The 27,191-nt window shown below is 40.9% G+C and overlaps 1 protein-coding gene and 2 non-coding genes across 3 annotated transcripts; all 3 read left to right on the top strand.

The window, feature by feature from the left end:
• The first annotated feature begins 7,825 nt into the window (after positions 1 to 7,825).
• On the top strand, positions 7,826 to 27,159 carry rpl21 (ribosomal protein L21). The gene is made up of 6 exons (XM_072577308.1): positions 7,826 to 7,887; positions 8,580 to 8,658; positions 9,957 to 10,018; positions 12,212 to 12,324; positions 24,288 to 24,438; positions 27,033 to 27,159. Exons 2-6 carry the CDS (start codon positions 8,592 to 8,594, stop codon positions 27,120 to 27,122), a joined length of 483 nt encoding a protein of 160 aa, XP_072433409.1. The 5' UTR covers positions 7,826 to 7,887; positions 8,580 to 8,591; the 3' UTR covers positions 27,123 to 27,159.
• LOC140481719 (small nucleolar RNA SNORD102) lies at positions 9,086 to 9,158 on the top strand. The gene has a single exon (XR_011961593.1). It is a non-coding gene; the product is annotated as a small nucleolar RNA SNORD102 (small nucleolar RNA).
• On the top strand, positions 14,001 to 14,135 carry LOC140481720 (small nucleolar RNA SNORA27). The gene has a single exon (XR_011961594.1). It is a non-coding gene; the product is annotated as a small nucleolar RNA SNORA27 (small nucleolar RNA).
• Positions 27,160 to 27,191: the final 32 nt, after the last annotated feature.

The following is a 27,191-nucleotide window of genomic DNA, read 5'->3' as shown; positions in this document are numbered from 1 at the left end:
TAAAGGTATTATCACTGCACCATAAAAGACCCAGTTCCTTTCAATAACAGTACATGAAGTAACTCACTATAACTGACAATTTACAATTACAGTTCATGTCATAGTCTGTGGTGCATAAGTGCAAGGAGGTTCACATAGTTTTGAACTTCTTGCAATACTATGCTGCAAGTCTTTAGACAGTGGCTTTTTCCAACTGAACCACTGTGATGGCTGCCCCATCTTGAATGTGACCCTCAACACCTAATACTGAACCTTGAAATCTGTCAGTTTGCAACACAGAAAATCATTAACAGTTCTTTCCACTGGGAGACCATGAGACTTTGGATGGATCAAAGAATGCCTTTCATCAAATTGATTGTGCCCATGCAGCAATCATCTGTTTATATTAATCTGCAACCCTGGGAACTGCCATTGAGCAGAATTCAATGCTGCAAAGCTGCTTGAAGTGAACTATGACAAAAGTATCTCAGTTCATATCCACTTTGCATGAAGGCACTTTCCAGAGAAAAATGGGCAATACCCTTTCCTCACTGCACATCAAGAGTAGTGTGAGAGATTACAAGATTCTGAGTGTGCAAAAAATATATAGCCGAGTGGACTCATCTGACTACCAACCAAATGATGTTTTGGTGCTTGTTTAAAAAACTTCTGGCAATGAGGTATTCGCTTAAACAACATTGACAGTGCAGATCTGATGAACATACAAACATACAAACAAGGAACAAGGGTGGGCCTGCTCTGCTGTTCAATAAGATCATGGCTGGTGTGATTTTAACCTACATTCATGCATTCCCACAAGAATCTTTCATCCACGTGGTAATCAAGAATCTATTTACCTCTGCCTTAAAAATATTTTAAAATCCTGTATCCACTGCCTTATGAGGAAGGGAGTTCCAAAGACTCTCAACTCTCTGAGAGGAAATGTTTTTCCTCATCTCTCTTAAATGGGAAAACCCTTATTTTAAACCTATGAGCTCTCACGTCATATAGTCATACAGCATGGAAACAGACTCTTCGGTCCAACCAGTACATACCGAACATACCCATTATTTCTTCAAAGTTCATTCCACATATGTAACATCCTCTGTGTAAAGGATTTGCCCCTCATGTCCTTTCCATATTTCTCTCCACTCATTCCAAAAATGTGCCCCCCCCAGTCTTGAAATTTCCCATACTAGGGAAAAGACAACTACCATTAACCCTACCTATATGCTTCATTATTTTATAAACTTCTATTAGGTCACCCCTGAAGCTCCTACATTTTAGTTAAAAAAGCTCCAGCCTATCCAGCTCCTCCCCTTGACTCAAACCCTCCATACCTGGCAACATCCTGGTAAATCTCCTCTAAATCTTCTCCACCTCAACAATATCCTTCCTATAACTGGGTGACCAGAACTGGACACAGCACTCCAGTGGAGGCCCCACCAATATCCTATACAAACTCAACAAGACTTCTCAACTCTTATACTCAACAGACTGTGCAATGAAAGCAAGCACGTCAAACATTCTCTTAACCACACTGTCTATATGTTCCTCAACACCATTTTCCTGTGCTCTGATCTCTGAGTATCTAGAAATCTGTGGATCTCTGCTTGAACAAACTCAGTGGGGACCCATGTCACCTTGTAAGAAAGTCCCGCCATTCTAGGAATCTGACTGATGAACCTATGCTGCACTCCCTCACATTTCCTTCCTCAAAAGGGGTTTTCACACTCTGCCCCAGGTGCAATCTCACCAAAGTTCCATACGACTGAAGTCAGAAATCTTTATTTCTGTATGGTAAAGGCCAATATATCAGTTGAGTCTGTGTGAACAAGTCTAATTAATGGTAGAGCCCTGGAGAGCACTGCCGAACCAAGAGACCCTGGGGTGCAGTTCCATATCTCCCCAAAGGTGGAGCTGCAGGCATTCTGGGTGGCAAAGAAGGCGTTTGGCATGCCTGCTCTCACTGGTCAGAACATTGGGCACAGCAGCCAGGAATCTATGTCGCAGCTGCACAGGACATTTGCCAGGTCACCCCTGGAACATGGTGCTCAACAGGAACGATGTTGCCAAACCCAAAAGGGTCCAGAAAAGATCCACAAGAATGCTTCCAAGTCTGGAGGGTCTGAGACACAGGGAGAGGCCGAATAGGCCGGGACCATCCTCCCCAGAGCGCCAGAGACCGAAGGGGCAGCCCCACAGAGACCTACAAAATCATGAGGGGCATGAACAGGTCAAACAGCCATCCTCTCCCCAGGATGGAAGGAGTCCAAAACTAGAGGACACAGGTTCAAGGTGAAAGGGGAAAGATTCAAAATTGATGCTAGTTCTAGATTTTCTACATCCACCTAGTCAAGTCCCCTCAGCATTTTTTATGTTTAAATTAAATCACCTCTGACTCTTCTATACTCCAGAGGATAAGGGCAACCATGTCTAGCCTTTCATACAGCAATCTGCTCATTCCAAGTATTAGCCTAGCAAACCCTTTACTGAACTCAAATCATGTTGATGAGATCGGACTTCCCTATCTTCATATTGGGTGGTTTTTAACCAGAAAAGTGACATTACCAGCTGAAGTAAATAGAAACTTAACCTCAACTGAGGTGTAAATATTGCTAAAGGTAATGATCTAGATAGTCCATTAAGGATTCGGAACCCTAATCAGATTAAAACTGCACACTTACCTTTATGTGTCTTCTGTACTGCAAAAGATTAGGTAAGTATGAATCAACACCACACCACCCGTATATGGATGTCAGTTATGCTAAACATCATCATAACATATTTGCAGATATATTATGCTGGCCATGTGGTCATCTCTATTTAACAAACACAGTAACATAACAAATAGGAGCCCACTGAGCCTGCATACAAAAATATTATGTTAGAATTTCTCCTCAACACCATCTTCCTAAACTATCCTCACATCCCTTACTATGCAAAAATCTATTGATTTCTGCCTTGAGAATATTAAACAACTGAATATGCTCAGCTCACTCAGATACAGAATTCTAAAGATTCCCAATCTGTGAGTGAAAAAAATTCTCATCACCTCAATCCAAAACTGCTGTCCCCCTTCTTCTGAGACTGTGATCCATATTTTATATTCTCCAGCCAGATAAACATTTGCTCAGCATCTAATCTGTCAAGTCTCTTAAGAACGTTGCATGAACCACACTGACAAGATGATACGAACCACTTTAGAATGTTTACATGTCATCTACAGAAATCACCAGTGAATCAAAATGCTGGGGATACCATTGCCCAGAGAAGTAGACCAGCCATTTCCAAACATAGGAAATAGGAACGGGAACAGGAGCAGAAGCAGAACATTTGACCTCTCAACACTGCGCTGCCCTTAAATAGGATTATGGCTGATCTGTTTGTGTTTTGAATTCCATGGTCTGATCCAATCCCAATAACCTTTGAGTCCCTTGCCGAACAAAAATCTATTTATCTCTGCCTTAGAAATATTCAATGATATTTTTTCTATATGGGAGTACCATCATCTTCCAATTACTTAACAATCCTGATTTATTGCCATTGTTTAGTGTTGGATTCAAATCCTGAAACTCCTTCCCCAGCAGTTTGAGAGTGCTTTCTCCACAAAGGACAGCTTTTCAAAAAGGTCACACGGGAATTACAATAGATCTTGCCGGTTATAACTTTCACCCAAGAATGATTTATTAAAAAGTGTACATATGACTGATGTGATGACACTATGGCTTTAGGATGTGTATTTTGTCCTGTATCTTTTTTGTGAAGAAATGTTGAGGCAGAAGTACGAGCGGTATGCTCAAAGCCAATAAAGTAAACAGCTTGTGAGGCCTCATGTTTTTTTACAGTTGGAACAATAGAAGCAACTTGAATGGGTGGGGTCAAACCTCTACAGAATTGGGATTTTTAGTTTTAGCTGTCAGCAGTTGCTGGGATGTTGAAGCTGGATTTGGAAGTTCTTATTCCTCTTTGTTACAGCTAAAAGCTGGGGTTCTCTTCCTGCTGCTAACTTTTCATGTGAACATTTTCTTATTCCTGAATTTGCCTTTGCCAATGGTGTATTTATGGGATGTTACTATATTGGAACATTTACTTCACACTTTGAAGACGCCAGTGTTGGACTGAGGTGTACAAAGTTATAAATCACACAACACCAGGTTATAGTCCAACGGGTTTATTTGGAAGTACTAGCTTTCGGAGCTATCCACAACTTCCTGATGAAGAAGCAGCGCTACGAAAGCTAGTGCTTCCAAATAAACTTGTTGGACTATAACCTGGTGTTGTGTGATTTTTAACTTAACTCAAACTAGCTAATATACAGTCGATTCTCCTATAATGCTGTAGTTCCGTTCTTATGCAACCCCATGTTATTAAAAAAATTGCATTATATAATAGCACCATTTGAACTAATGGGGCCAGAATCGCATTATTACTAAAACACACTTTAAAAGTTCGCGCTATTGAAACAGTGTTCCCCATTCATCAATTGTGTTATAGCAAATTCATATTAACAAAAGCATTTTGATAGAGCAACTGTGAAGCCAATTCTTTTATTTTTATTTTGTCTGTATTTTAAATGTTGTGTAAAAGTTAAGTGTGTTTTTTTAACGTTGATTAGTTTCACCAATTAAATGATTTGGATGTGAATATAGGAGGCATAGTTAGTATGTTTCCAGATGACACTAAAATTGGAGGTGTAGTGGATAGCAAAGAAGGTTACCTCAGAGTACAATGGAATCTTGATCAGATGGGCCAACGGGCTGAGGAGTGGCAGGTGGAATTTAATTTAGATAAATGTAAGGTGCTGCATTTTTGAAAAGAAATCAGAGCAGGACTTATACACTTAATTATAAGGATCTGGGGAGTGTTGCTGAACAAAGAGACTTTGGAGTGCAGGTTCATAGTTCCTTGAAAATGGAGTCGCAGGTAGATAGGATATTGAGGAAAGCATTTGCTGTACTTTCCTTTATTGGTCAGAGCATTGAGTATAGGAATTGGAAGGTCATGTTGCAGCAATACAGGACATTGGTTTGGCCACTTTTAGAGTATTGCATGCAATTCTAGTTTCCTTCCTATTGGAAGGATGTTGTGAAATTTGAAAGGGTTCAAAAAATATTTACAAGGATGTTGCCAGGGTGGGAGGAGTTGAGCTATAGGGAGAGGCTGAATAAACTGGGGCTGTTTACCCTGGAGCATCAGAGGCTGAGGTTTATAAAATCATTAGGGGCCTGGATAGGATAAATAGACAAGGTCTTTTTCCTGGGGTGAGGGAGTCCAGAACAGAGGGCATAGGTTTAGGGTGAGAGGGGAAAGATATAAAAGGAACCTAAAGGGCAACTTTTTCACGCAGAGGATGGTGCGTGTTTGGAGTGAGCTGCCAGAAGAAGTGGTGGGGCTGGTACAATTACAACATCCAAAGCATTTAGTGGGTAGGATTTAGAGGGATATGGGCCAAGTGCTGGCAAATGGGACTAGATTTGGTTCGGATTTCTGGTTGGCATGGACGAATTGGACTGAGGGGTCTGTCTCCATGCTGTACACCTTTATGATTCCTTACACCTACCTTTAAAATAAGAAAAAGTTAAGGTCTAGGCAATCTTCTTAATATACTTTGAGGGGTTTGCTCTGGTCCCTAACACTGACTATGCTTTTAAAAGAGCAGATTGTGCTCATTTGGGATTTCTCCTACCAACAATTAAATACTTTTATAAATGTACTCATGTGATGTGGAGAAAATTCAAATAAAAGCTATAATAGAGGCAAGTGGATTTTGTGCTCAGAATTCTATGAAGGTCAACTCTTTTTTTAAAAAGAAATCACTAAATATTGAGATCAATTAACTAAACCCATTATTTCTAAATCATGTGATTCAATCAAGTGACTTGGGATGTTAATTTATGAAATGCTTATATTACTCCATTTAGTGGTTTGTAGTGGTCCCTATCTCTGGACTAGGTGGTCCAGATTCAAGTCCCAACCACTCCAGCAGTATAATAATATCTCTGAACAGGTTGACTAGAAAATATATATGACTGTCTTCATGAACAATTTGGAAAATGGACTGGGGGAATTAATTTAGTTGTACATTTAGCTTGAAAGAATCAGGAGTGCTGTGCAGGTGAACAATTTTCACTCACCAGGTTTTTAATTTTGTGAAGCATCCGAATTGAGGGAGCTTGTAAAGAAGATTTTAAATTGTGAGAATAAGGTTCAAGTTGGCAGAAAGAATTAATAAAAACTGAAAGAACTATGGATGCAGGCAATCAGAAATAAAAGCAAAAATTGCTGGAAAAACTTAGCAGGTCTGGCAGCATCTCTGCAGAGAAATCAGAGTTAAAATTTTTGGGCCCAATGACCCTTTCTCCAAATTGATGGTTGTTTAAAAAAAGTTGTTTTTTTAAAATGGAGAACATAGGGTAGGGGGAAGCTGTAAGGAGGAAATGATAGGTGGAGATAGAACCTCAGAAGAGAGAACAAATGGACAAAAGAATGGATAACGATCCACCTGTCATTTACTCCTTATCCCCACCCCTAACTTCTGCATAAAAAAAACTTTTTCCACCTAACATCAGTTTTGAGAAGATCCGAAATGTTAATTCTGATTTCTCTGCACGAATGCTGCCAGATCTTTTCCAGCAAATTATACTGTCTTGTTTGAGAAAGAATTTATAACTGTGTAAGGAGTCTAAGAAATATTTTTTTAAAAATTGTTTCTATTTATTATATGAATGATATTTTTGTATTATCTGTTGAAGGATGTTGCTGGGAAACAGTTTGAAATCGATAAAATATGGAGCCGGAAAAAGCACGGCAGGCCAAGCAGCATCAGAGGATTTGACATTTCAGGTCGGGAGCTTTTATCAGATGAAAGGTCCCGAATTGAAATATCGACTCCCCAGCTTCTCTGATGCTGCTTGACCTGTGTGTTATCGACTCTGACCTTCTAGTATCAGCAGTCCTCGTTATTCCGAAGTCCGGGGAACAGGTTGAAACCTTATTTTTAATGTTAAGATTTTTCTGAACTGTATTTATACAACTTTGCTTAGTGTTCTCTTGTTAAGTAACATTGGGAGACTTGTAAATATGTCGTGACCAACAATCACAATAGCTAACTGCAAAAACAAATATGATCCACAATGTCAAATTTAACTCTGGATCTGGCTTGTCAAGTATAATCACCAGTTGTGATTGCAACAATCATCAATGTTAATTTCAGAATTTATGTAACTCTGAAACATTAGCTCGCATCAATTAGAAATACAGTAAAGGTTTGCATTAATTCATTGTATGAACTATCCATTTCTACAATGCAAGTGCAACATTAAATATTGTATGTATAACTATTCCCATGATAATAATCTAATCTCAATTCAATAATTCATACTTTGAACTGAGTTGAGTGAAACAGGTCAGACTTTATCATGTAAATTATAGTATGGATTAATTGAACTCAAGGAGGTAACCAAACCCACGTCAATTAATCACTGACTCAATCCAAACTCCACCCATTCACCTCATGTGGCGTTTAAAAAGCCGATCTAGGCTTTTATTATCCTTGACTATTACAACACAATCTTCTGTAAGGTTCAGATTCACCTTATTCTACATCAGCTTCCACTTAAAATGTTGGTGTTAAAATGATCTCAATTTTACAAAGAATTCCACCGCCTCGAAAAAAGTCACGTGACTGTCAGTTTGCGGATCCTCAAAACCATTTCGCTTCCGTAATTTAAAAGCGATCACTGAACGCGTGTATATATTGTTGATATTCATTTAACAATGTGCCTTTTCGATTAAATAAAATATACGGTTTATTTTTCATGAACAGGCACTGGGCTGGACAGCTCTGATTGCCATGTTAAGGCAGTTGGGGTCCTTCCTCACTCTTTCCGCCAGCTCCGCCATCTTGTAGGTATTGGGTTGTTGGAGCACCGCTCGGGTCGTCATTAAAAACCAGGCCCAGGAAATTGTAAAAACCGATTTTCGTGTGCCGATCGCAATTTATCATGTGCTAGAGAGCAGGACGTGGGGGAATAAATTCCGTACGGTATTGGGAGGCGTTCTCTTTTCCACGCGGGAGCTCTGAATTGTTCCCGCACCCTCAGTCTCGCCACATGGCCGCTGAGATCTGGGCATGTGGCAATGTGAGGGAAGTAAACTATTCCCTCTGCCGTTAGAGGGATAAAGATAATAGGGGTGGGAATGTGGTATGTAGCCCAGCGTTTGGGACTCCAGATCTAATCGTCAGGTGCTGCGAAAGAGACAGGCCGGAGCCATGTTTGTATCAGTCATTGATTTTTCTCTAGAGTCCTACCTGGATCTGGTGTAGACTATTATCGAATGTGGTTTGGGGAGGTTCAGCCAAGATCGTCTAACGGTAATTGTCTTACGTGAAAACAAGACTACAGGGTTTATAGGGAATGTCGGCTGAGATGCTCTTGTCAGAGCTCGGACGATCACGAAGAGCTGAATGGCTTCCTGTAATACAATTATTTTTAAACAGCTCTCAGTAACAGCGCCGTGATACGTGCGGTTTGTGGGAGTCTCTTAACCCCCCCCCCCCAGGAATGCTAAATAAACTGTAGATTTTGTTTCTTCAGTGAAGGGTCAAAATGACGAACACCAGGGGCAAGAGGAGGGGCACTCGCTATATGTTTGCAAGGCCTTTCCGAAAACATGGTGAGATTCCTTAATTCATAAGTTTTTTTTTTGTTTTTAAATTTTGCATTAATGTTAGATGCAGTGTTTTCTCGTACTTTTTCTTAACTCCTGGGCTGTGAATCTCGTTCCAGCTTTCTATTGATTTTTTTGGCTAGTTGAATCTAATATAATTTAGGCAATTTGTGCAAACGAACGAGTTGCACCTTCGAGTTGATACTGATGGCTGAATTGTGCTTTTGATAGCAAACTGAGAAAACCAGGTATCTGCACTGCATTGGGTGGTGTATTTGCATGGATTTTTTAAGGCTCTGGCTTCTGGGATACAGGATGCAATTGAATTTCACAATTTTCTGATTACACTTGTGTTTATGTGTAAGATATTAGTGTAGTGGGTTTATTATATTCTGTTAAGGTATGCTGTAATGTGGATTTCTGTTTTATCTGGTGCTCAATGATGATTGAACTCCAATGATTGTATGAGGCAAGTTGAGCAAATTATTTCACTGGCACTGAGAGCAAACCAGAATTATTTAGGGAGTATGAATAAGTTAGCATTCTTTTCAAAGAATAATTTTAATAAACCTCTTATTGAGTCATCGCAACATTGAACAAACTTCTTATCTAATTCTGTTATCTAAACACAATGTTTTATATCCATTGTTGTCCTGGAAGGCATGACTAATCCTGGAGCTTGGTTACTCATGAGAAATTGAGAGCAATGGTGGCAACTCAATTGTTCATGGTGTGCTGGGTACAGAGTAGGTGTGTTCACCTAAGCCTGGTCCAGTTGATACGCTCTGCAAAGATCAGCAGGTTATCAAAGATCACAGCAGTCTTCATGTTACATCCGATATTTTTTGCTAAATGCATCATCCTGTACTTATGTTATATTTGGCTATCATTCCAAATTTGGACATTTGGCAAGTTGAGATTTCACTGTGATTTAGTATCCATTGAACTTTGGGGCACACCACTGTCCTTAAGTCTAGAGAATAACCATGCACCATGACGTGTTGTTTTCTGCCCTGAATGTGATTTTTCTCTGGCCTTCCTTTTCACGAGCAGCAATTTTCTTAGACTTTTATGTGATACTTGATTGACATGGACATCTTCCATTCTTTCCTGTCAATCTTTGCTTTTTTTTAATCAAAGGGTTTAATTAGATTGACTGGCATGATTTGCCTGTTCGAAAATTTTTCTGGAATTGTCTCCTTGGGATACTATATAAAGAATTTGCAGCTTTTTTTGGTAAATAATGTGCACTGCTTAGTTTTAATTGTTTAACTTGGAATTAAAATAGATTTGTTTTGTTTTAGGGCCTGTTCCCCTCTCTACTTACTTCCGTATCTACAAGAAAGGTGATATTGTTGACATTAAGGTATGTGGCCATTATAAGACCATAAGGAGTAGGCAGTTCTCCACTGTTCAGTAGGATCATAACTGATTTCTATATTCCTCGCATCTACTATCCTGCCTTTTCCTGTAACCCTTGAGTTCCCCTACTGATCAAGAATCTCTTTCTCAGCCTTAAGTATACACAAGGACTCTGCCCCCACGGCTCTGTGGCAAGTTGTTCCAATGTCTCTCCACCCTCAGAAGAAATTCCTCCTCCATTTCAATCTTAAAATTGGCACCCCTTTATTTTGACTCTATGCCCTCTGGTCCTAGACTCCTGTGAGAGAAACCTTTCTTTCAGCCTTTACTATTTCAAGCCCCTTAAGAATCCTGTATGTTTCAATTGGATCATCTCTCATTCTAGGATAAGCCAAAGTAAGTTGAGTTCCAACCTCTTTAACCTTTGTTCATAAGACAATCCCTCCCTACCTAGGATCATCCTAATGGGCCTTCTCTGAATGGCCTCCAGTGAAATCATCTTTCTTTTTAAGGGGGCCAAAACAGCTCAGTGTACTACAGATGAGGACTCACCGGCACCTTTTGTACAGTTGCAGGAAGACATCATTAGTCTTATGCTCCAAACTCCCTTGAAATAAGGGCCAATGTACCATTAACCTTTCTTATTACCTTATGCATTTGTGTGGTAGCTTTCTCTGTTTAAAGTACAAGTACACCCACCCCATCCCACCAAAAGTCCCTTAGCGTTGGAACTTTTTGCAGAGTTTCTCCATTTAAGTACTGCTCTTTTGATGTCCCTTACATAATGAGCAACTTTGCATTTTCGCACGTTATACTCTTACGCATTTGCATCAGAAGTTATGAGAAAGTGCACTCCCTATATCATTTTTGAAGCATAAATATTGAGAATTTTGAGGTAGTTGTGTATTTTGTAGTGTTTCATGTTGCTGTCAGTAGTACTCTTGGGTGATTGTATATTCATGAGAAGCATGATTTATCTTAGGCCTTTACTTTGTTATTGTCCTAATTTAAACTTCACATTGCTGGAGGCCTTTCATAAGATTTTTTCGCGTTCAACATGATATGTTTCTTGTGCAGAGAAAGATTGAGGTTGAAGTAGGATTGCCTCATTAATTGAGTTTTCTAAAGTTAATATAAGATTGGTTCTTTTAGATGAATTAATCTTGTTTATCTTCAAAGTGAAGCAAGATTAAAGAACTGTCCTTACCTATGTTACATGATAATTAGGACTTCCCAGCTAACACTGTATATGTGGAAGGTACACATGCCATTCATTCTATTCTGACCTGTTGTGCATTCCTGGCTTCTTCCTCTTTAATCTACTTTTCTAATCAACTTGTTCAGACATGTTTTTCCACACCTATGGAGCAGGTGGCACTAGAACTTGGGCATCTTGGTCCGGAGCAGGGAAACTACTGTTATACCCCTCTGGAGTAGGTGGGACTTGAACCCAGATTCTCTGGTTCAGAGATAGAGACATTACTGCTATATCACAAGTTTTGTTTGATTGTCACTTTCTACGCAGTTATATTCAGATTGCATTTCCTGCAATACTAATAGGGTATTTAGGAGATTTCAACTTTCCCAATATTAATTTGAATGGTCATTGTGTAAAGAATTTAGAGGGGTTGAATTTCTTGAAATGCATTCAGGCGATCTTTTTATATTAACACGTAGAAGGTTCAACAAGGGATGGCACACTGCTTGACCTGATTTTGCGGCATGAAACCAGGCAAGTAGTTGAGGGGACAATGGGGGGGGAGCATTTTAGGGATCACAACTGCAACATTACAAATTGTTTGTTATTGAGAGAATCTGCAAAAATAAAAGACAGGGTTTAGATTAGTGGAAGACAGATTTTATTAAAATATGGTAAGATCGTACCAGCATAGACTGGGAACAGCTACTTATGGGAAAAATCATCTCCACCTTAAACTATGTAGATGAGCACTTGAAATGTCATAACATTTCGACGGACCAAGTGCTGGAAAGTGCGATTCTTGTATATAGGTTGGTGCAGACTTGGTGGGCTAAATGGCCTCTTTGGTGCTGTATGACACTGAATATAGCTCAGCAACCTCATGGGCAATAAATGACGGTCTGGAACCTATCTTACTTTAATTGAACCATGTTTAATAAATTAAATTCCCCTTCATGACTGAACAGATGAGGTGCTAAACTGTCTCTCTTTCATTAGGGCACAGGCACTGTGCAAAAGGGTATGCCCCACAAATGTTACCATGGCAAGACTGGAAGAATTTATAATGTTACACAGCATGCTGTAGGCATTATTGTCAACAAACAAGTCAAGTGAGTATGAACAGTTTAAATTTTTGCACTTAAGTAGTCCTTTTAAATCTTTGGAAACATCCAAAAAATTGCAGATTTTGTTTAGAAAATTGCCAAACAATGAAGGGAATAGTTTCAGAATGGGGATTTGTTAAGCAACGATGGGGCAATAAAAAATTTTAGAACTGGATTAAAATTTTAATTTGGATCTATGGGCGTCACAAATGAGTGATTAGCGGTGAGTGGGATTTTGCTGAAGGGGGACAGAATTTATAAACTGAAGGTGTTGAAATGTGGAACATTCACATTAAAACGTTGCAACATTCAAATCTGATGGAGACTTGGGCATGATTGTTGGTAGGCAGAGTTGAGTGTACTTTGCCTATAGATGGTAAGAATTCTTGATGGATCTCAGCTCAGAATTTAATGGAATATTTACAATTGCCAGCAGTCTGTTTCAGCCTGAGATAGTGGGTCACGTGGTTAAAACGCTGGAACGTGTTTCGTGTTTATGGTGTTGACCGCAAGATGATTGTGATTCTAATGCTTAATTGGAGAAATTTTCAGCTTGTCTAAGACTAGATGTTAAGAAGACATTGAGTCAGGGAGAGATGGAGCTGGATACCACTTGATTTCTGAAAATTGACCTTTCTCTATGCAGCAGCTTAAAGACAGTACATAGATGGGGCCACCAGAGAGTTTCTTGTAGCTTCCTGCTAAAGGTACCTGAATAGGAAGAAAGTTGTAAGCTGATGTAGCCAAACTATATCATGCCATACTATCTTGTGCAGTTTGTAGAAGCACAATTGATTAAAATTTTACTCTTTCAATTCGACTTAAAATGAGAAGGGGGTTCTGAAGAAAGCTTTGGAGGATAGAGTTGAATTGACGGGAGTATCCAAGGGTATTAGAGTGCGTAAGAATGCAAGCACAGAAGTGTCTATATGAATAGATGTTACAGTTTGGTTATGTTGGAAGAGGTATCAAAAGTTTGGATGAGCTCTCGTTGTGGAGAGTAGGCTGGCGGGTGCTAAATTGTGGCTCTGTGGTTAGCACTGCTACCTCAAGTGCCAGAGACCCAGGTTCGATTCTAGCCTCAGATGACTGACTGTGTGCAGTTTGCATGTTCTCCCTGTGTCTGCGTGGGTTTCCTCGCTCTGGTTTCCTCCCACAGTCCAAAGATGTACAGTTTAGGTGACTTGGCTGTGCTAAATTGCCCATAGTATTTAGGGATGTGAAGGTTAGGGGCATTAGTCAAGGGAAATGTTGAGTAATAGGGGAATGGGTCTGGGTGGGATACTCTTCAGAGTGTCACTTAGGACTTGTTGGGCCAAGTGGCCTGTTTCTACACTCTAGGGATTCTATGATTCTAAATAATTTGAGTTTGCCACAGGAAGGGTGCAAAAGAATTTCAATTGCATGTAGGCTAAAAACAGTACTGCACATCACTATTCTGTCTTGGGGTGGGCAAAATACTTTTTGAAGCTTAAGTCTGGATTGGATGTTGAGTTATGACCAGTTTGTTGGGAGGTGGGTGAAATTGGTGAGAAAATTGTTTGGTATTCCTAGTTCCAGTGGCTTCGGTACTGAATAACCAGTCCCAGTCAGCACATACATTGTATAGTTGACAGTTTAGCATGACACTGTAATGGGCCAGATACACTGTATGAGCTGTTTAATGCTGTGTAATCAATTTTGTCACCCCTCTCACTTTGCCAATAAGACACGTCATGTCTCTACTGGCCATTCAAATGGGGTAGAGTAAAATGTCCTTTTAAAAACCCAAGCATGTTATACATAACATGACTTGGTTCCTGTCAGAGGGAACATTTAAGAATATTGGAGAAAACTCTTGCTGCGCCATCTTGATGTTAAGTCTAAGTTTTAAGACTTTGTAATAAGTCCTCATTTGTGGACTGATGGTTTTCACATTTGGGTTAAAGTAATTGATTATGAAAGTATATCATTGGATCTGCTGCATAAGACTTGTCTCAAGAATAGTTATAAATGAAATTCTTCGATAGATTTTTGGTAACCTTTTCTCGGTATTTAAACTTTCATGATTAATACACAGTGGGAAGTTCACAAACTGCATTGTGAATGGCACATAACACTGTTACAATGTTTGACCATGCAAAATAATGCAAACGTAGGGAATTGCACCTGGTGTTCTCAAAAGGATGCCCACTCTACTTCAAAACGCTAATAGAAACTGTGAGGAATTCACTCTCATTTCTTGCTAATTCTGTTAACCGTTAACTAGGTAAGCAAGCTAATTTCACTTTTTCAGGATTATTGGCTACGTTCTGCTGCCATTATTTTTATTGTCAGCTTACCTCAGCTGCTTTCTAATGTTGTATCCTAATTGTGAAAGTAGTTTTTAAAATGGCACATATCCGTTCATTTTTGAACTTGAGGATCATTGTGTACATCAAAATAATATAGAATCATGGAAGCACAAAAAGAGGCCCTTCAGTCCATTGAGTCTGCATCACCAAAAACTACTCTAAATCTACACTAGTTTCACTTAACACTTGACCTATAACTTTGAATATAATGACGTTTCAAATACTCATTGAAATATTATTTTTAAAAGTTGTTGGGCTTCCTGGCTCAAATACCTTTTTCTTTCAATCTTCCCACCTTACATTTCAAAGTTATGTCACCTTCTTACTGACATTTCAGATAAATGTCTGTTTTCTATCCAATCTTTTCTTCTGTTCTAAAGAAACTAACCTGAACTTATCTACTCTCTCTTCATAGTTAAAATACTCCATCCCAGGCAACATCCCAGTCAATCTCCTCTGCACCCAATTGACTGCCGTTATCCTTCCTATATTCTGACCTCCATTGCACCCAGTACTACACCTGTGGTCTAACCCACCAAAGTTTTATACAATTGCATGATGAGCCAGCCCCCTGTTCTTATAATCTATGCTATGAGCTAATAAAGAGGCGAAAAGTGTGGTGCTGGGAAAAACATGGTAGATCAGGCAGCATCCAAGCAACAGGAGATTTGACGTTTTCGGGCACAAGCCCTTCATCTGCAATCCTTGTTTATTCTGCAACTAATAAAGGCAAGTATCCCATATACTTTCTTAACCAGTCTATTACGTTGTACTGCCAGCTTCACAGATCTATTATACCACTGGAGACTACATCCAGTCAAACGAACAGCCTTCTATCTCTACCCTCTGTCTTCTACTATTAACCCAATTTTAGATCCAACTTGCCAAGTTGCACTGGATTCTGTATGCTCTTACCTTTTTGAGTTACCCATTTGAGATCTTGTCCAAGGTAGTTTTCCAGTCTATATAAACTACATCACTTGTTACCCTTATCTACACACCTGAGCACCTCTCAAAATTTTATCAGATATGTTAGGCATGATCTGCCTCTGATTCAATTAGTTTAATCTATTACATAGAGTCATAGAGATGTACAGTATGGAAACAGAACCTTTGGTCCAACTTGTCAATGTCAACCAGATAACCTAACCTAATCTAGTTCAATTTGCCAGTACTTGGCCCATATCCCTCTAAACCCTTCCTAATAATGTACTCATCCAAATGTCTTTTAAATGTTGCAATTGTACCAGCCTCTACTACTTCATCTGGCAGCTCATTCCCTACACGCACCACCTTCTGGGTGGAACAGTTGTCCTTTTGGTCCCTTCTAAATGTTTCCCCCCTCACCCTAAACCTACGCCCTGTAGCTCTGGACTCCCCTACCCCAGGGAAAAGACCTTGTCTCTTTACCTTATCCAATCCTCTCATGGTTTTATAAACCTCTATAAAGTCACCCCTCAGCCTCCAGGGAAAACAGCCCAAGCCTATTCAGCCTCTCCTTGTAGCACATATCCTCCAATCCTGGCAACATGCTTGTAAATCTCTTCTGAACCCTTTCAAGTTTTGCAATCTCTTCTCAATAGGAGGCAGACCAGAATTGTGCACAATATTCCAAAAGTGGCCTAACTAATGTTCTGTACAGCCACAACATGACCTCCCAACACTCATACTGTGTCCAGTGAAGGAAAGCATACCAAATGCCGCCTTCACTATCTTATCTACCTGAGGCTCCACTTTCAAGGAGCTATGCACCTGCACTCCAAGGTGTCTCTGTTCAGCAACATTCCCCAGGACATTACCATTAATTCCTGCTAAGATTTGTCTTTCCAAAATGCAGCACTTCACATTTATCTAAATTAAACTCCACTTCTCGGTCCATTGACCCTTCTGATCAAGATTAGAGTAGATTACTTACAGTGTGGAAACAGGCCCTTCAGCCCAACAAGTCCACACCGCCCCGCCGAAGCGCAACCCACCCGTACCCCTACATTTACCCCTTACCAAACACTACGGCCAATTTAGCATGGCCAATCCACCTGACCTGCACATCTTTGGACTGTGGGAGGAAACCGGAGCACCCGGAGGAAACCCACGCTGACACGGGGAGGACGTGCAAACTCCACACAGTTAGTCGCCTGAGGCGGGAATTGAACCCAGGTTTCTGGCGCTGTGAGGCAGCAGTGCTAACCACTGTGCCACCGTGCCGCCCACTAAGATCCCATTGTAATCTGAGGTAACCTTCTTTGTTGTCCACTATACCTCCAATTTTAGTGTCATCTGCAAAGTTACTAACTATACCCCCTATGTTCATATCCAAATCATTTATATAAATGAAGAAAAGTAGTGGACCCAGCATCGATCCTTGTGGTACACCACTGTTCATGGGCCTCCAGTCTGAAAAGTAACCTTAAACCCCACCCTCTATCTTCTACCTTTGAGCTAGTTCTGTATCCAAATGGCTAGTTCTCCCCAAATTCCATGAGATCTAATCTTGCTAACCTGTGTACCATGAGGAGCCCTTTTCAGATGCGTTACTGAAGACCATATAGACCACATCCATCACTTTGCCCTCATCAATCCTCCTCACTATTTTAAAAAAATGCAATCAACTTCATGGGTCATGATTTCTTACGCACAAAGTCATGCTGGCTATCCCTAATCAGTCCATTCTTTTCTAAATGTACATACCGTAAATCCTGTCCCTCAGGATTCCCTCCAAGAACGTGCCTACCATGGACATTAGGCTCACAATCTATTAATCTCTAGTTTTTCCTTACCACCTTTCTTAAATAGTGGCAACACATTAACCAACCTCCAATCTTCTGTTACCTCACCTGTGACCATCGATGATACATATATCTCAGCAAGGGGCCCAGCAATCGCTTCCCTAGCTTCCCACAGAGTTCTAGTATACACCTGATCAGGTCCTGGGGATGTTTCCACTTTTGTGTGTTTCAAGACATCCAGCGCCACCACCTCTAATATGGACATTTTTCAAGCTGTCACCATCTATTTCCCCACATTCTGTATCTTCCATGACCACCTCCACAGTCAACACTGATGCGTAATACTTGTTTACTATTTCCCCATCTCCTTTGGTTCCACATATAGGCTGCCTGGCTGCTCTTTGAGGGCCATATTCTCTCCCTAGTTATCCGTTTGTCCTTAATATATTTATAAGGTCCGTTTGGATTCTCCTTAACCCGGTTTGGCAAGTCTATTGCCTGTCCCCTTTTTTTTTTGTCCTCCTGATTTCCCTCTTCAGTATACTCGTACTGCCTTTATGCTCTTATAACGATTCACTCGATCCCTGCTGTCTGTATCTGACATATGCTCCCTTTGTTGTTGCCCAAAATGTAATTTCTCTCGTCATCCAGCATTCCCTACACCTACCACCCTTGCCTTTCACCCTAACAGGAATATATTGTCTCTGGATTCCCCTTATCTCAATTTGAAAGCTTACCATTTTCCAGCTGTCCCTTTATCCTGAAACATCTACTCACTATCAAGTGTTCTTGCCTAATAATATCACAATTGGCCTTCCAATTAGAACTTTACCTTTTAGGTCTGGTGTGTCCTTTTCCATCACTATTTTAAAAACTAATAGAATTATGTTTGCTGGCCCCAAAGTGGGAGTTTAGGGAGAATCTGCAATAAGAGTCTCCCTCTGATATCTCAGTCACCTACCCTGCCTTTTTTCCCAAGAGTAGGTCAAGCTTTGCAGCATCTCCAGTAGGTACTTCCACATACTGAATCAGAAAATGTTCTTTTACACACTTAACAAATCCCTCTCCATCTAAATCCGTAACACTGTGGTAGTCCCAGTCTATGTTTGGAAAGTAAAAACCTCTTAGTATAACCATCCTTTTCTTCCAACAGATAACTGAAGTCTCCTTTTTAATTTGTTTTTCAATTTCCTGCCGTCTTTTGGGGGGGGGTGTGCGGTGAGTGGGTCTATAATACAATCCCAGTAACGTCGTCATTTATTTCTTAATTCTCAGTTCCATCCAAATGTCCTCCTTAAGTACAGCCGTAATGTTATCCCTTATCAAAAATGCCCCCAACCCCATTTCTATCCTTCCTGTAGAATTTGTAGCTGAAAAATGTTGTTTGAAAAGCGCAGCAGGTGAGGCAGCATCCAAGGAGCTGGAGAATCGACGTTTCAGGCATAAGCCCTTCTTCAGGAATCCTGAAGATGATTCCTGAAGAAGGGCTTATGCCCGAAACGTCGATTCTCCTGCTCCTTGGATGCTGCCTGACCTGTTGCGCTTTTCCAGCAACACATTTTTCAGCTCTGATCTCCAGCATCTGCAGTCCTCACTTTCTCCTGTAGAATTTGTATCCTGGAACATTAAGCTGCCAGTCCTGACCATCCCTGAGTGACGCTTTTGTAATCGCTCTGATATCCTAGTCCCATGTTGCTAACCATGCCCTGAGTTCATCTGCTTTCCCTGTTGTGGGCGGCACGGTGGCACAGCGATTAGCACTGCTGCCTCACAGCGCCAGAGATCCGGGTTCATTTACCGCTTCAGGCGACTCTGTGGAGTTTGCACGTTCTCCCCGTGTCTGCGTGGGTTTCCTCCGGGTGCTCCGGTTTCCTCCCACACTCCAAAGATGTGCTGGTCAGGTGAATTGGCCATACTAAATTGCCCGTAGTGTTAGGTAAGGGGTAGATGTAGGGGTGTGGGTGGGTTGCGCTTCGGCGGGTGCGGTGTGGACTTGTTGGGCTGAAGGGCCTGTTTCCACACTGTAAGTAATCTAATCTAATCTGTTAGGCCTCTCAAATTGAAATAAATGCCGTTTAATTTATCAGCTTTGTTCATGTCTGCCCTGACTTTGTTTGACCTCCCTTTTTTCCCAGTTGTCCCTTTCTCAGATTGATTTCTTTCCTCGCTATTTTCCTGGGACCCCCACCCTTCCTAGTTTAAATCCTCCCAAACAGCTGTAGCAAATATTCCTGCCAGTATATTAGTCCTCTTCCAATTCAGATGTATTCTTCCCTTGCAGAGGTCAATTCTACCCCAGAAGAGATTCCCATTATCTAAAAATGCAAACCCTTCTCCCCTGCACCAGCTTCTTAGCCATGTATCAGTCAGCTCTCTCCTCTTATTCCTGCCCTCATTAGCTTTTAGGACTGGAAGTAAACCAGAGATTACAACCCTTGAGGACTTCCTTTTTAATTTCTTGCCTAACCTTTTATACAGAGGAACCTTGATTATCTGGCATTCGATTATGGGATAGGCACAGGAGACTCCTGTACTACCTGCCTACCACTCCTACCTTTCCTGGAGTTAACCCTGACTGTACCTGCAGCTCTTCTCCCTTCCTATAACTAGTTCCTATAAATTCCTTATTGCCTCTAACTGCCGCTCAAACCGATCCATGCAATCTGATAGGATTCACAACCAAAGACACTTCCTGCAGACATAATCATCAGTAACATGGAAACTCTCCTTAAACTCCCACATCTGACAGGATAAGTACATCACTCTACTAAAACCATCTTTGTTCCTTCTCAATCTACAAACCCAGAAAATAGCACACTCTCTTATTGTTCTAGAAAGGCACTGCTCCAGGCTAACTTAATACTTCTGGCTTATATTTTTAAAATTTAATCAAGAGACAGATCTTAATAAAACATAATCAATAAAGAACCCACTCTTCTTACTATTGTAGATTTACAGCAAGGCCACACTTAAAAACTGTGCTCTTATCTGTTCCTGTGCTGTGAGCTTGTTCACATAGTCTCCTCCACAGTCAGCTGTGAATTTAGCCGTTTAAGTTTTCCTAGATGCACTCCAATGTCCAGATACTTGAACTCTAACTTAAACAGCAAAGGCAGTAACTGCAGATTTACTACTGTATCAGACAGCAGTATAGGTTTCTTTCTGTTGAGCATGTGGTCACTTGTCTTTGTCTGTTGGCCTCCTTTTGAAAGTGCAGTTGTTTTGATCGTTTGTACCTCAAAGTTCCAAAACAATGCAACAGTATATAAAACACTTGGAATTTGAGGAAATCACCTCCAACACCTAAAATACCTTAAAGAAAGGAGCAGCTCTGAACAAATGAAGGGTTCTGGGTAATCCAAGATGGAGGACAGGAAAAGTTTCTGGCTGTAAGAGCTGCTCCTTTTTTTTTCTTGAGGTATTTTAGGTGTTGGAGGTGATTCCTTCGAATTGCAGGAGCAGCAATTATTGTTGCATTGTTTTAGAACTTTGGGGGGGGGGAAAAGGCAAAACAACAGCAGTTTTAAAAGGGAGAAGAGCAGACAAAGGAAACATGGTGAGGACAGTGCAGGAGACAGAGAACCTGTCTGAATTCGTGTATCGCTGGACATCGGAGTGCATCTGGGAAAATTAACAAACAGTGAAATTCACAACTAATCTTGGAGGAACTGTTGGGTGAAGTTCACAGCACAGAATCAGATAAGTTAATTGTAGTTTTAAGCCTGTCCGAGAGAGGCTGCAGTAGTGAGTATAGCGGATTCTCTCTTGATTATATGTTTTTGGAGATAAGTCTCTTGAATAAACTTAAAATATAAGTCATTGTTATTAATTTAACCTGGGGCAGTGTTTGTAGAGGAATAAGACGGTGTTATTTTCTGGGTCTGTAGATTGCAAAGGCCATTTTTGTTCCTTCATAATGATCTGTACTTCTTGTCAGATGTGGGAGTTTAAAGGGAGTTTAAGGGTTACTGCGGATTATATCTGCCATAAATGCTGTTGGGTGCGAATCTTACCAGATCATGTGGTTCGGCTGGAGAGATAAGATAGATAGCGCTGAGCAATTTGCAACAGCAACAGTATGTGAGGGATGGCAGATATAGGAAGGGGGGGAAAGTCTCAGATACAGTCACATAGATGGGTTAACTCCAGGAAGGGTAAGAGAGGTAGGCAGCTAATCCAGGAGCCTTTTGTGGACATAACCATTTCCAGCAGGTATGCTGTTTTGTAAAATGTAGGGGTGATGGATTCTCAGGGGAATGTAGCACGAAAAGCCAAGTTTCTGATGTTGAGACTGGTTCTAATGCAATGAGGGATACGTCAGCTTCCAAGAGATCAGTTGTGTTAGGGGATTCTGTAGTCAGAGGTACAGACAGACGTTTTTGTGGCCAGCAGAGAAAAAGCAGAATGGTGTGTTGTTTCCCTGGTGCCAGGGTCAAGGATGTCTGAGAGGGTGCAGAATGTTCTCACGGGGGTGAGGGGCCAGCAAGAGGTCATTGTCCACATTGGAACCAACGACATTGGAAGGGAAAAGGTTGAGAGTTAGGCAGAAGTTTAAAAAGGAGGTCCTCAAGGGTAGTAATATCTGGATTACTCCCAGTGCTAGTGAGGGCAGGAATAGGAGGATAGAGCAGATGAATGCATGACTGAGGAGCTGGATTCACATAGGAGTGTATAGGAGAAGGATTCACATTTTTGGATCAATGGAATCTCTTTTGGGGTAGAAGTGACCTGTACAAGAAAGACAGATTGCACCTAAATTGGAAGGGGGCTAATATATTGGCAGGGAAATTTACTAGAACTGCTTGGGAGGATTTAAACTAGTAAGGGGTGGGGGGGGACCCAGGGAGATGGTGAGGAAAGAGATCGATCTGAGACATGTAGAGCAGAGAGCAGAAGTGAGTCCAAGCAGGTGGGGACAAGGTAGGACTAATAAATTGAACTGCATTTATTTCAATGCAAGGGGCCTAACAGGGAAGGCAGATGAACTCGGGCGTGATTGGGAACATAGGACTGGGATATCATAGCAATTACGGAAACATGGCTCAGGGATGGGCAGGATTGGCAGCTTTAATGTTCCAGGATACAAATGCTACAGGAAGGATAGAAAGGGATGCATGTGGGGGGTGGGGGGAAGTGGCATTTTTTTTTGATAAAGGATAGCATTACAGCTGTGCTGAGGAAGGATATTCCCGGAAATACATCCAGGGAAGTTATTTGGGTGGAACTGAGAAATAAGAAAGGGATGATCACCTTATTGGGATTGTATTATAGACCCCCCAATAGTCAGGGGGAAATTGAGAAACAAACTTGTAAGGAGATCTCATCTATCTGTAAGAAGAATAGGGTAGTTGTGGTAGGGGATTTTAACTTTCTAAACATCGACTGGGACTGCCATAGTGTTAAAGGTTAACTCCAGGAAGGGTAAGAGAGGCTGCATCTATCGGAAAGATGTTGTGAAACTTGAAAGGGTTCAGAAAAGATTTACAAGGATGTTTCCAGGGTTGGAGGATCTAAGCCTACAGGGAGAGGCTGAACAGGCTGGGGCTGTTTTCACCGTCTGAGGCTGAGGGGTGACCTTTATAGAGGTTTATAAAATTGAGGGTCATTGATAGGATAAATAGGCAAAGTCTTTTCCCTGGGGTGGGAGAGTCCAGAACTAGAGGGCATAGGTTTAGGGTGAGAGGGGAAAGATATAAGAGACCTAAGGGGCAATGTTTTCACGCAGAGGGTGGTACTTGTATGGAATGAGCTGCCAGAGGATGTGTTGGAGGTTGGTACAGTTGCAACATTTAAAAGGCATTTGGATGGGTATATGAATAGGAAGGGTTGGACCCGAAGTGTCTGTTTCCATGCTGTACATCTCTATGACAAAGCTTTTATTATCCTATATTCTGATGTTTGTGAGTTGTAGTTGGAATTCACCTTGAAGGTACATTTTCAATTCTGGATATTTGATGTATTTTTATAGTTGATTTTGATTTAGCAAGATGTTGCTCACACAAAATGTATATGCAAGTATTGAAATTCTTAATTTGAGAAGACGCTGCACTGAATAGTCTCAATACAACATGAGTTGTTTAATTTAAATTTAGAATCCTGTTGTATAATAAATCTAGAAGTACATTGAAATTTAAAGCTGAACCACTTGGATAGCATAAGGTATAAAACGATTATGCTGGCCAAGTAAGTTTCAGTTTTTTAATATTTTGATATGCTAAACTAATTAGTGTTCTTTTTTACCTGAGGTCCTTACACACTTAATGCAACTGCAACACACTAACTTCAACCAAATTTGAACAGCAACCAAATTTTATTAAGCACAATACAGTACAGATTTTCTGGAGGAGCCTTTAACACACACCTCATAGAGCTTACAGGGTCATTGTAAAATCACTGTGTTAACAAAGGAAACAGCACTTCCTTTATGCAAAATCTTTACATTAGTTAGTAATGCTCACAAGACAACCATTCCACCACAGTCACATGCTATCCTCAGGGCACAATGCAGTGACCATATCACCTCCCGTAACAATGTAATGCAAATCATCCCTAAAATACCTCCGGTCTGGTGTGAGTTGTATTTTTAACTACAGGAAATAGTCAGAATTCCAACTATAATGTTCTTATTGATTTCTGAATAGGGGGATGAAAATGTAAATAGTAGGAGGTGACAATGTAAATGGCTTTTGAATAACTAGTAAATGGCCATGAAATGGCTTTGACTACCAAGAGATGGGAATGGGAATTTCCTTAATCTGCTGTAAGTCAGAGGCATCGCACCCTAGTCTCAGGACATCCAGTTTCTTGCAGGTCATCCAAGCAAATTTAACCCTTTAATTTCGATTAAGAACTCCAGGTGTTAAGGTTTTTAATGGTACTCTGAATCTAATGGTTTTGAATTACATTTTAGGGGCAAGATCCTCGCCAAGAGAATAAATGTGCGTATTGAGCATATTAAACATTCAAAAAGCAGGGACAGCTTTCTGCAGCGAGTGAAAGCTAATGAAGAGGCCAAGAGAGCAGCAAAGGAGACGGGGACCTGGGTTGAGCTGAAACGTCAGGTAGGAACGGAGTCATGCCTTCAACGTTAAATAGCCATCCCAACCACAAGTGCAATTTAATGTATCAGTCAGATGCTGAAGGGTGTCACCATCTACATTTGATCATTACTGAAGTCTACATGCTGATTTTAGGGTGGAAAGTTCTGGCGTTTCAAAGCTTATGGTCATTTCTGAAGGGAGGTGTCTGACTACTTGAATTTCTGGACTCAGCTGTATTGTTACTGTGAGATTATGGTGGCAATAAATGGTATTATTGCAGCACCCTTACTGATATGGTTTCAATCTTTGAGCTGATTTCTGGGTGCTTGATTCAGGGCTGCCCCCTCTCTGTTGGAGCTTTCTATCTACCTGCTCTAAAAGGTGGACTTGGTACAGTTTTTAAGAATTTCCATCTTCTCTCTTGCTTGCTCATTAAAACGGAGTTATTTTGGGTTGTTAAAATCTCCTATTGCTGCTATATTTGTTAACTTCTCTGAAGTGTCTTTCCATTTGATCCTCTTATCCCTGACTCTTTGAAAGCCTAGTCAACACAGACAACATTGTTTGCTCCTAGTGATTTTTACTTTTGCATATATGTCCTTATTTGATCCTTCCAAGTTATCCCCCTCACTGCTGTAATTCATTCCTTAACAATATATCGCTAAAATACCCTGTAACCATTAATGTTGAACTGCAAATTCTATCCATCTGTGATTTCATACTCTACCTTCCTGTTTTGCATTGCCAAACTCAATTTTCTTATCTATTCTATGATTCTGTCTGCTGGATTGTCCCAGATAAACTTCAATTTCTAGTTGCATCTCAACTCTTGACATCACTCCTCCCATTCCAGTACTTGTCAGGACCTTATGCTTTTGCCCATGTAGTTTAAATCTTTCCTGACTGCTTTAATGAACCTTCCCACTAGGATGTTGCTCCCATTCCTGTTTAGATTGGATTGGATTACTTACAATGTGGAAACAGGCCCTTTGGCCCAACAAGTCCACACCGACCTGCCACCCAACCAGACCCATTTCCCGACATTTACCCCTTTACCTAACACTACGGGTAATTTAGCATGGCCAATTCACCTAACCACATTTTTTTTTGGACTGTGGGAGGAAACCAGAGCACCCGGAGGAAACCTACGCAGACACGGGGAGAATGTGCAAACTCCACACAGTCAGTCGCCTGCGGTGGGAATTGAACCCGGGTCTCTGGCACTGTGAGGCAGCAGTGCTAACCACTGTGCTGCCCACTCATCCAACTTCTACCAGTCTCATCTTGCCCGGAAACTATTCCAATTCATCAGGAATTTAAAGATCTCCTTCCTGCAGCACCCCTCCAGTCATGCATTCATCTGCTCTATCCTTGTCTTCCTATGCATACTACTGTGTGGCATCTGACTACCTTTTTGAATTCCTGCTTTGGTTCCCTATCTGCTCTCCCACCTGCCCAACCCCATATCCTGGACTTCGTACGGTGCCATGGCCTTAATTGTGGCTGGTCTCCGCAGGTAAACTGTCCTGTTGAGGTTGAGAAACAGTTGCAAGTGAGATGCACTGAAGAGATTCCCTAATTCGCTGCCTGCTCTTTCTGTTTGGCAGTTACCTATTCCCTTTTTGCTTGAACATCCTGAAACATCATTGCATCTTAGTGCTCCCAGCGACTGCATTTCCTGCACATGTGTTCATCGGGGTCCCTAGGATTTTCCATCAGATGTGCAAAACACAGACCTGAGCTCCCCAGATTTTTCTTAACTAAATAGAATATAGACCGTTGCTTTTATTATCTTTATTCCTATTTAAGTGTAAACTGGGAAGAGATTTTGGGGGAAAGTGAGGACCACAGATGCTGGAGGTCATAGTTAAGAATAGGGTGCTGGGAAAGCACAGCAGGTCAGGCAGCACCTGATCAGGAGAATCAATGTTTCTGGCAAGATCCTCCTCAGGAAAGAGATTTTTCCAGGTAGACATCCAGAACCCCTCAACTCTTTTCAAGTAAAGAAATATAGTTTGTTGTAAAATATTCATTTGCATTAAAGGACAAGGGAAGCAGATAGATGGGAACACCACCTTCAAGTTCCCCTCCAAATCACTCACCATCCTGACTTGGAAATATATTGTATCCCTTCATTGTCGCTGGATCAAAATCCTGGAGTTCCTTCCCCGGTGGCATTGTAGGTCAACTCACAGTAGGTGGACTGCAACTGTTCAAGAAGGCAACTCATCACACCTTATCATGGGCAATTAAGGGTGGGCAATAATTGCTTGCCAGCCAGTGACACCCAAATGCCACAAAATGAATATATTATTATAATATGTAAAGTTAAGCTATATTAGCAGTCTTGACTAAATCAAAAGCGAGAAGTCCCCACTAATTTCCTACCTGCTTTCCTGTAACGTCACACTTTGCTTTTGTTGTAACAAGTCTGCCATTGATCTGTTTGCCTTGGGGACCTTATTGATCCAGAGTCCCACACAGATCCACTGCCCAAGTTGTTGTGTGGTTCTGTTACTGGTTTAGATTCTAAGAATTTTGATTTATCTCGGGTCCAACTAAATGAATTTCAAAATTATACCATTTTACTAATGTACTGATTTTCTACTTTGCAGCCTGCTCAACCCAGAAAAGCGCACTTCGTACGAACCAAGGCAAACAAGCCACAGCTGCTGGAACCAATTCCATATGAATTCATGGCATAATTTTGTAAAACAAATCCAATAAATATTGTGTATCTGATTTTGTTTTAATTTCATGCACCATTTGTCAAT

This window comes from Chiloscyllium punctatum, chromosome 9 (assembly GCF_047496795.1).
Source record: "Chiloscyllium punctatum isolate Juve2018m chromosome 9, sChiPun1.3, whole genome shotgun sequence".
Lineage (NCBI taxonomy): Eukaryota > Metazoa > Chordata > Chondrichthyes > Orectolobiformes > Hemiscylliidae > Chiloscyllium > Chiloscyllium punctatum.
The sequence above is the reverse complement of the archived record's forward strand: the minus strand, read 5'-3'. Positions and strand labels throughout refer to the sequence as shown.